The sequence below is a fragment of the Neodiprion fabricii genome, chromosome 6 (assembly GCF_021155785.1).
Source record: "Neodiprion fabricii isolate iyNeoFabr1 chromosome 6, iyNeoFabr1.1, whole genome shotgun sequence".
Classification (NCBI taxonomy): domain Eukaryota; kingdom Metazoa; phylum Arthropoda; class Insecta; order Hymenoptera; family Diprionidae; genus Neodiprion; species Neodiprion fabricii.
The window spans coordinates 20,291,762-20,302,808 of NC_060244.1; the positions used below are offsets into that span (position 1 = coordinate 20,291,762).

An 11,047-nucleotide genomic window follows, 5' to 3' on the forward strand; every position below is an offset into this window, starting at 1 on the left:
TTCATGCACCCGAGCGAGTAAAAGTCGAACAGACACCACGCGCTCTACCGAGAACGTAGAATGCAGATAGTGTTGTCTCTTTCTTACGAGTACACTGTCTCAAATGCTGGCGAACTCCGCGTACTTTACCGCAGTAAGCAACATGGGAACGGGAAATACAAGTGGGCGCAGTATGTTTTAAGGTTACCACTTATCTATTTGATATCAAATTTGTGCAAGGAAACAAGAAAATGATGTGCAAAACATCTCGTATATCATCCAAGAAGTTACATTTCAATTTAGGCTAATTAAATTATTCGATTACTTACGAGTGAAATGCACCCAAGTGAAAAATGGACGAAGTAGTAATACAATCGTTTGACAACATTACTAGAGATTCGGAAAAATGTTTCGTTAATGTGAAACCAGCTGACATGGATTCAAGTTTGCAATGCGGTACGTACTGATAAACATAAGGTTTCTAGATATCACATGCCAGAATTTTAGCTTTGTTTATACAATTCTCTTTGGACTTTGTACACAATGTGTACTCGTGACATTTCCGTCTATTTACATGAATGCATTACAGTAACTCGAAATATTCGAGAAACCATTTTTCACACTTGTTTTCGTTACGTCTGTCAATCATCAAATCGTTCGACATTAATGATGTAAGTTTACATCTAGGTATTGTGTATGTTGTATGCAGGTATTGCATAGTTCTATACTGGATTTTGACTTCAATTCCAAATAGATTTTAAAAAATGCCACATAAATATAGCCTGCCGACAATTTGTAGGTTTTAAAGTAACATGTAATTACTATGTTTGGCCTAAACCTATCCTACTTTCAATAATTTCCGACACGTGGAATTGGTACATATTCTTCTCAGCTTAATGAATTGTTCCAGATAATGGTTCGAAAAAAGAAGAAGTCACTTCACCCACAAACGCAACAAAAGATTCGTCAAACTACCTTGATAACTCATTGGTGATGCCTGACGATAATTTGGATGTACGGAAAGTACACAGTTCAAATAAAATCACAGAGGTAGCCAATCAACGCCTTAAAAATTTATGTGGTCATGAATTAACCAGTCTAGAAAATGAAGATATATCATCAACATTTCAGCTTTCATTAATAAACAGCAGTGAAGAAGTGAATTCAAGTACGGATCTCACTCGGTTAAAAAAATTTGAAATGACAAAAGAATTGACGAATGACACTCTACTTACAAATGACTCTGGAAATAATGAAGAAGAAATTAACTTCAATCATACGCCTGAAAATTCACCAATCCAATTACCTACTCCGAAAGCACTGCCTGAAGATAATTTTGAAATATCATTGAACAGTACAGATACTCCTGGAGTTGTGCCTGATAAAATGAATATTGGACAAACAAGTGATGTAACACTAAATAAGGAAGATGCAATATGTCAGGTTCAGGACGACAAGAAACAAGTTATTTGCAATTATCAAAGCATGCTTTCTGATAATGACAGAGAGCATACTATTTTAAATAACAGTGATCAGATGGCACACACAGTATCGTCTCAACCAACAAGTCCACAGAGTTCAGCAATTTATTGTCACGGTCAGTCTGTAAAATCATCCGGTGACTTAATTCACAGTGACCCTACTACTGATTTAAGTACAATACATAACATTAATAAATCCTCTCTTGCCAACGATGCAAAGCTAGTGAAATTCTCAGTATCCTCTAAATCAATGAACATACTGCAGTCAAATGCTCAATTTTTGAACAAAAGTAGGAACTTTCTGAATTTCATTACAGAAAAGTCAACAAATATTATGGAGAAAACTTTGTTACCTCAAAATTTAGCTGCTAAATATAACAACATACTTAGAATGACAGAGAACAACCCCACAGATTATAAAAAGTATGTAGAAGGGAGTGGAACTAGTTTAAATTCTGTAGGAATGGATCTAACACCGAATGGTGACGATAAAGCAGTGCACAACACTCAGGCTAGCTGCCAAATTATGTGTGATGTAACAGATGAGTCACAACATATAAACACCAGTAATTTGTGTAACAGAGTGCAACAACATGAATCCACTGCGGAACAATTTAGTATTCAAGATAATTCTACGAATGAAGATGGAAATTCATTCCATAACCATTCCATGAAAAAACATGAGCCTGATTCTACTATTATACCTCAAGAACAAGAAACTGAAACATCATTACCTTCCAATGTACCTGCAGTTTCAACTTCCAAGAATAGTAAACCAAGTCATGATCTTCAAATGCCAAATCGAATTGTTGAGGAATTGCTAAACAATTTGGAATTCAACAGTGCTCAAACAAATCGAGATACAGTTAGTTCAGTTAATGTAACTAATTCTCATTTGCCTAATAAAACAGTAGTAGCAATGCATGCACACAATCTTAATATGCTGGATGGGATTGACAATACTAATTGCAGTAACTGTACGAGTAGCATAGAAATTAATGAGCAACTGTTAATGAAAGAGAACACATCTGATGATGTAATATTAGTTACTCGAAATAACAGCAATTCTGATACTTCACCTAGTTCACAATCAGTGTCAAGTGAACATTTCAGTCGGGAGCACGAAAGTGTTGAGCACAATGCTGTTGAGAGCCAGAGAGATAAATTGATTGATCTCGGGTTGCTTGACCAGCCAGTTTATGTGACTCTTGTAAGAGATTATCGCACTTTAAAGGAAGAAAACAGCAAGTTGTCAGAGACTGTGCTGAAGTTGGAAATGGAAAACCAAAGATTCGCTGCTGAAAACAGCAGTGAATTATATGTTTTGCAGCTAGAAACTCTTGAAAAAACAATTGAAAAACTGAGAAGTGATTTGAGGCAAGCAACTGCTAATCAGGAAGTACTTAAAAAAGAATATCTTCTCGCTAATAAAGAAAAGGAAAGCATGGTCATGAAATATGCGATTAGCGAAAAACAGCTTATAGAGACGCAAAGGTAAACTTTTATTTGATTAACTAAATTTGATAATTTTTGAGTTCACAAAATATAGAAGTGATAAGAATATGGTCTCTGTACGCTTGAGATTAAAATAAAGGAGTTTCGGAGCTTGATATGGTTTTTACAGATTAGTGTTATAGTATTAGTAATTTTTTTCTTTTTTTTCTTTATATATTCACAGAGCAAGAGAATATGCAGAACGTAAAATCAATGAGGCTTTTAAAGAACAAGAATTACTACACACCAAGTTGAAACAAGTACAGGGTGAACGTACAAGAATATGCAACATTCTAGATGGAAAGTGTCACGAGCTAACAGATGTTCAGAAAGAAGTGGATCGATTGAAAGAAGAATTGAGCATGCGAGATGTTAAATTGAAGTGGACACAAAATAAATTGAAGACTGAATTAGAAGCTCAAAAAGAAAACCAACAGAAATTAGATAAAGCAATGGTACTAAAATTTGCGTGACTATACACTATTAATAGTTGATCCAAAATTTTTGTGTTTGTCTTGACATATGGAAATCTCATTTTGTTATTCATCAGAAAAAATGATCTGGTATATCGTGTAATTTAGACAGCGCATTTTTGAAGAAAAAACAAAATTATTGCACCATTTTATAACTGTTTTGCAAGTTGATCCATACTCAAAGCGTTATATTCTTTTTGTTTGGCAGATTCGGATTAACGAAATGAAAGAAGAATGTGAGCAGGTACGTAAGGAATCGCATGAAACGATTCGCAAATTTCAGCAATCTGAAGAAAACAAAGTAGTCACCTTGGACCAACAGCTCAAAGAGCAGCAAGCGCGTTTAATTCTAGAACGCCACGTTACTGAAGACAAAGAAATGTCCAGACTTCAGCTACAAAAAGAGGTGGAAACATTGAAACAAAGGCAACTTGTATTGATCGAAGAAAATAATACACTCAGTTTAAAAGTTCAAAACCTAGAGAAAGAAAGATTAAACTATGAAAATAACTTAAGCAATTTAAAAGTAATTGCTGACCAAAGACAGAAAGAAATTGTTGATTTAGTTGGGAAAGTATCTCAACTTGAAACTTTGAAATTGCAACTGACACAGTAAGTCATCTTGTTCTCCAGTGAATCATACAAATCAATTATAATTATATCCCCAATCCTAATTTTCAATCAGGTTATTTTATGTTGCCATATTACATTGCTTATATAATATAAAATGAATATAATCACATATCAAACAATTCATGATCACTGGTATTGCCCTGACATTTGATTTTGAGATTTGGTAGTTATCATTCTTTTTCAGCAAAGAGCAGTTGTTGTCATCAAATGATGCAGAAGTCGAAAGACTACGTCAATCAAACACGGAGTTACAGGCTGACATGGAATGGTGTCGTGAGCGTGAAGCACATATGTTGGATTTTACCCAAAAGCTGACGGATAAAAATGTTCGTCTACAATCTGAGTTTACTGCAATTGAAGCTAAGAATGAACAGTTGGAATTGGAACAAGGTCCCTTGCATGATCAAATCAAAGAACTCTCTGCTAAAGTGAAATTACTGGAAGTCAGTTTGTCGTCAGAAAAGAGTAAGAGAACAGAAGAATGTGAACTCTTGGCTAGACACGTGGCTGAACAAACACAACTCGCTCGGAATTTAGCCCAAAAATTAGAAGATAGTCAAGGAGAAAACGCAGTCCTTCGAAGAAAACAACAAATTTCTGTTAAAGAAATGACAAAAGAATTACAGATGTGCAAAAAAAGATTAGATGCATATGAAAGTGGCTCACCGAGTAACTCTCTAGACCAAATCTCCCGAACTGCTTCTAATTCATCGTTGAGCACGGGTATGATCTTGTCCTCATCCCAATAATCTAGCTGATTCGATTTCTAAAATTACTGTAAAGAATTGATGGATTCTTTGAACATTCTAAGCTTATTATACGCCACATCATTAGTAAATATCACCAACTAGTAATTGTATATTTTCTGTTTTTTATTTTTAGGTGAAACACTTAATGGTGCTGTATCCGATAATAGTAATAGTGGAGATCATACATTACAGTCTACCGAACCAGACAGACAAACTTTGATAGATAGAATAGTAAAATTACAAAAAATTCGTGTTAAACAGGCCGAGAAGTTGGATTTCTTGGAAGAACATACCAGAACATTACTCAACGAATTGCAGAAGAAATCAAAAATTATAAAAAATTATATTCTGCATGAAAATCCGGATGCAATGGGTAGTAATGAACGTGATAGAAATAAGGTAAATCACAAAATATTGTCAATTTTTGTGTTACATTATCTTCAAAACTGAACTTCATTATCTTATTATGTATGCTAGCATATCAAAGGCAGACGCAATGCTGTAAGTCACCATTCACTTTTTTTGGATCTTAGAAACTTGTGTCCCCCTCAATCATTTACACTGCACATTATTGCAGCTCAAAAGGGAAATAAATTGAAAATACGTTATTCATATACCCGTAAAATATTAAGTGGGAGTGCATGAAGAAAGTAAATCTGTGTAGTTATCCACTACGTTTTGCACTTGTATTTTTAATAGTTAGTCATTTACTTTTCAAAATCTGTTCTTTTTTGTCTATCATCTCAATTGCTAAATATTTCCAACCATGTGTTAAACAAGACATGAACGATACAATTCTTTTTACCTTTCCCCTCCTAGAAATACAAATTTGTAAATAACAATTTGTTCCAGTTATCTTAGTTCATAATTCGTTTCTGTGTTGTTTCTCAGACGGATTAAGGACTTTTATTTTACCTTACAGGCTGAGCTAGCTAGACATGGTGGTATTATGGCATCGGTATATAATCAACGAGTTTCTGATGATAATATGACACTGGAGCTGTCTTTAGAAATAAATCAGAAATTGCAAGCTGTACTGGAAGATACATTACTTAAGAATATTACTTTGAAGGTGAGGTCTTGTTGTATAATTAAATATTGTTGCTCAGAACATTTTACCTTATTTGGGTCTTAATTTTAAATTTTATATGTGTCTTATACAATCTTTTTTTTACCTCTGAAACAGGACAGCATTGACACATTGGGTGGAGAAATTGCACGGCTTACCATACAGAACAAGCCAAGACAGTGAAATTTGAAAAATCGTATTTGTCCTCGGAATGACAGTGAACAACACTGTGAAGTGAAAATCTTAGCAATGCTGCTAACCCCGAATGACCGTATTCTGGTGCTAAAAATTTTCTGGATAAAACCAGAACCATAGATTTCGAAAAGTGATTCAGCGGTTGCCCTACTCTAAAATGGCAATTCACTAATTGCCATAAAGTAATTTTACAGCGTGGTCAAAGTACTACATCTAGTCACGATTCTCGTTATTTATGGCGGAGTATAAATATTTCACACTTAACCAGTATTTTGTTACCATGCAGGGACGGCAGAATGTATATTTCTGAGGTGCAGAGCTGAGTGTAGGTGTGTGGCTTAATTTGGACTAGCATAAAATAACACTGTTAAACTTTTCAGTCTGTCCTATACAAAGTACACTTTTATTTCACTTTGATATACCGAAATTTGCTTTTCTGCAGTTGTTAAGGTTGATGAATTCGTTTATCAGAAGATCAAGATCTAATTCTTCAGGTCTATCTTAGTGAATATGGATTATAGATACATCGTCCAAGTGATCTTGCAGCATCGTTGATATTCAAGTAATTGAAACAAAAGTGAATTTTTTGAAACTACAGATATCTGCGGTATGGAATTCCACACCTACTGAATTTTGAGGTGTGGAGTGCTCCACACCTACCATAGTGGCTAAGCCGCCCCTGTTAACATGAAAATGAAAGGTTGCTGGAGTCAACCGTGATGCATATAATTTTTAATAACTGTTGAGATTTTTCGAAATACCCTATCAGACTCAATGCAATATGATTTGGAGAAAAATAATTAAGTGTCGTATTAGAACTTTTAGAATCAGGAGTACCGATTTATTTTAGATGCCTTTATTTGTATAAATTTTGTTTTGTTATATTAATTTTATTTATTAGTTTTATACTCAAATTTTTCTATATATAACCAGTAATGAATTAATAATTGATGCCCATAATATTTTTTGATCAGGGTATAAATTTGTTAACCTCTTACATTCCAAAATTTACCGTTACAGAAATATACGTATGCTGTCACATTGCAGTAACTTACACGATAAATCAAATTACGTAATTGAAATTGAGCTTATAAAATATGTATATTGCGCTGTACTTAGGTAAAATAAATATATATGTACATACATATTGAAGTATGTGTGATAGCTACAAAATTGTAGACAGCGGTGTAAATCCTTTGTAAGGACGAAAACGAATACTGCAAGATCGATGAAAGTGTCCGGTAGTTAATTTCAGAACGGAATAAAATTAAAAATTTTACTGCTTACATATATTTTATCGAACATGTTATAATTGTTACTGGTTGTAATATCCTTGCAAATAATGCACCGACCTGGGATACTGCTTAACAAACTTAAAAAAGATGTACTATGCATACGTATGTGTATATTGAAAAAAGTAATACGTGAATGAAGTATTTTCAAAAATGTATATGTGTAACTTATTTGAGAAATAATATAGATCCATATTTCCCACTACGCGAAAAAGAGGAGTGATCAAGATCGTCAGATTTTCATAGAATAAGTATATTGAAAGTCTTTTCGTATACGCTACATAGCAAACGCACGAGCAAATATACAAGATATAGGTATATATATATAATGGTAATTGTAATTTTTTACGTATGTTACAATCATACTGTAATCACAATCATTTTTCCATTCGTCAATTATACCACAGTAATTCCACGTTGCAGTAACAAACAGAAAAATTATTTTGATTAAAGAGAATCGATTATACTTATTGTTAATATAATTTATTTTTAATGTTTCTTGATATAGTGGAGTATGTATTTCTAATGTAATTAATAATGCTCTTGAACAGAGCTTTTGGCAGGTAGGTATCATACAGTGTCAAGTAATTAATTCTAATTACAATTTATGATTTTCAGCTAATTATGTAATATTCGCTAATATTTGTGAATGGGCATTTTGACCATTCTTTTTCGCTCAGCGGATATTTCTGTCGATTTCATAATACATAAGACACATTTTTCCGCAACAAAATTTGTGAGTTTACTCTGTACGAACTCATAATTCGGCAAAATATGCACGTAGACAGCTGCAAGGACAAGTATTAAATGTTAGAACAATTATTATGCTATATCGAAGATATTGCTTTTTGTACATTTTATTTTAATATTCCTTATATTATATTTACCAATATTTTTTTCTATACTAATAAAAATTGTGTTCATTAATAGATTGATTATAATCCATCCTTGTATGAAAAAGCTCAAAATTTTAACATTACAGGTACACATCTGTATAAGTATACGACTTGCGTTTCTGACAACACGTAGTGTTTTTTTTTTCCTTATTTTTTATTTTATGATTCAATTTTTCGTATAGTTTGTATCAGAATCATATTTACGGAACATATGGGTTTAATAACGGCCAACACACCACATAAAGCACATTAATCAATCTACACTTATTATTTGTGTAGATTTCTATTTTTTTTTTTTACTTATAGAGGCAATATATTAAAATATACATTATACATATATAGAATATGGAATAATTCTTTGTATACAGGGTGACGCAGGACTATCCTCCCACAGGATACCAATGTATTCCTTGTGGAAATCGGCGACTGAAACGTTTTTTTATTTTTGATAGGCTCGGCAACTGTCCCGAGCCATTAGATGCTACCGGATTGACCAATTTCAAACGAACGGCAGTAACTCGCGAACGACAAACGTTTCAGTCATTGATTTTCACGAGGAATACATTGGCAGCCTGTGGAGCGATAGTTCGTGATCATCTTGTATATTTCCAGCAATTCAACTTTCGGTAGCTATTATATTCCAAATGAGATTTACATTTGAAGAACGTACTGTATGAAAACGTAAACTGGTGCTAAACATTATTATATGCATGATTAAAAAAATATTACTCATTAAAAGTATTATGCATACACGAGAGATTCTCCAGAGACTCAGTATGCACATTTTTCCGATACTCATCAACATTTCTGATTAATCAACCAGCATCTAATACTACTTGAGAATGTGATCTGTGGTTTTTTTTTGAAGTTCTTTACCTCCCCGTCTTGGAGCTACATGTTTCCATCTTTATTAGATCTACAAATCTAGTTAAAATCAAATTTGAAAAAAATGTGAATCCTGTTGCATTCAAAATTTCCTATAAAAGATAAGTTTTTTGTACATAATTGTTTCATGCAATTAATTCCTTTTTGTATCCATATTTATGAAAAACCATGTCCAACGCTGATTAATCGAAAATATCGATAAAGGTTGAGAAAAGTTGGCTGACAATGACTTTATGGAGAATCCCTACGTAGGGGACCTGCTCAACTTTGAAATTGGACAAGAATTATAAATGCGAACACTACAGCTTATGTGACATCAACAATTAACATCAGATTATTGTTCGATATAATTATTCAATTATTTTGGTATTGTGTGATTCGTAGATCATAGTTCATAACAATTCAAAAATTACACTAATATTTGCCGAAATGCCCTACTGCAATGAATATTAATTTTCATGATTTAAATCATGTTTCATGTAAGAATAATTATACACGTACACGTACAGCAATAAATGGTATTGGAGAAAAGTGTACTTAGTAAATGACTGAAAGTACAGAAGTAAAATGTAAAATTACTCCATACTTAGGTGAAATTTACACGACAAATTAATTAAAATGATATGCAGCAAAAGAATATAAGTATAGAAATTAAGTTATATGTATATTATATATTTGTAGTCAGTAAAATCATGTGTAATGGAAGAAAAGAAATCAACGGAAATTCGCACGTGGGAAAACTAGTCTCCTATTTCTACGTTACCACCTCTATCTTCGTGTTTTTTTTTTTCCTTTGCGAGATGTGAAAAGAGGTAGCGGTAGCTTATAGTTACGCGACGTATTCAAATTTTAAACTTTAACTCTGCATTATGCCAGCATGAATTCATTCGTTAGAGGTAGTCGATCGAGGTTCCATAAGGCTCTTAGTGCCGAGTCCCGCGGTGCAGGCTTCATTGTGTTAATTTTCCTTTACGAATTGATTTTGGCTTAGCCCAGCTCGGCTTTCGGCTCTCGTACATGCCTCTCAAGCTGTATAGGGTGCCTGATAGAGCCCCCAAAGGGCGAATTGTGCCTTAGGAGGGATGCTGGTTTAAAGGAGATGGAGGCGTTAAGTGCACGTTCGTTTTAAAGCTGATGTATTGGTTCGGTACTTTTGCAGTAATATATCGTTCATTTCTAACTAGTGTGATAATCGAGTCGAGGTAAAACGCGTCTTTGACCTTATTTCAAGGATTCAACAATGATGCATTTATTATACATAATGGCTCGAATCAAAAATTATACTCTTACGCATATTAGCATTAGCGAAGCTATGATACACCAGCAGTATTTATGAAATAATGTTATTTACACGAATATTTGCGTTGTAATGCATGTGCGCGAAAGAGCTTTCAATAGCTTTCGGGATTTCTTGAACAGATTTCAAAAATGCGTTGGCGGACTTCCACCGATGGTATTTACCTTCCTTATTTTTCCGTTTGTTTTCTTCATTCTTTATTTTATCTCGCTGCTAAAGATAGCCAGCCCAAAATCACAGATTGGACACAAAACTAGTGACAGAGAAAGAGAAGAGTATACTCGCAAGTACATTTAAATCTACGAGGATTGATGAAATTGAGCGAGCAGAGTAATAATTATAACAATGCAGTATAAAATTTTTTGTCTATAATCTACTGCAAAGAATCTTTCAGTATCATAAGATATATCATATGAATATACGTATAAAGTAATAGTTGTTTCTCACCAGAGCATGGATGAAAACATCCATGTCATGCCGTAATAGTCTACACCATTAGGCGTAACATTAAACCCGATAAATGTCGCAATTCTACGTTAAAGAAATAAAATGTGGGTATGAAAATTTTGTCCAATATTGCCTTTTACCCGAAAATCTCTCATTA

General features: G+C 33.5%; 1 protein-coding gene across 4 annotated transcripts; it reads left to right on the forward strand.

The window, feature by feature from the left end:
- The first annotated feature begins 5 nt into the window (after window positions 1–5).
- LOC124184833 (coiled-coil domain-containing protein 186-like) lies at window positions 6–7,523 on the forward strand. Of its 4 annotated transcripts, XM_046574942.1 has the most exons (10): window positions 9–435; window positions 890–1,029; window positions 1,111–2,954; window positions 3,139–3,409; window positions 3,636–4,039; window positions 4,245–4,783; window positions 4,943–5,208; window positions 5,287–5,310; window positions 5,732–5,881; window positions 5,996–7,523. In XM_046574942.1, the coding sequence occupies exons 1-10, from the start codon at window positions 333–335 to the stop codon at window positions 6,059–6,061; spliced, it is 3,807 nt and encodes a 1,268-aa protein (XP_046430898.1). In that variant the 5' UTR covers window positions 9–332; the 3' UTR covers window positions 6,062–7,523. The 4 variants fall into 4 exon arrangements, with proteins under 4 accessions (XP_046430899.1, XP_046430898.1, XP_046430896.1 ...); XM_046574940.1 differs by having other exon boundaries at window positions 890–2,954; XM_046574941.1 differs by lacking the exon at window positions 5,287–5,310 and having other exon boundaries at window positions 11–435; window positions 890–2,954.
- The last annotated feature ends 3,524 nt before the right edge of the window (window positions 7,524–11,047 follow it).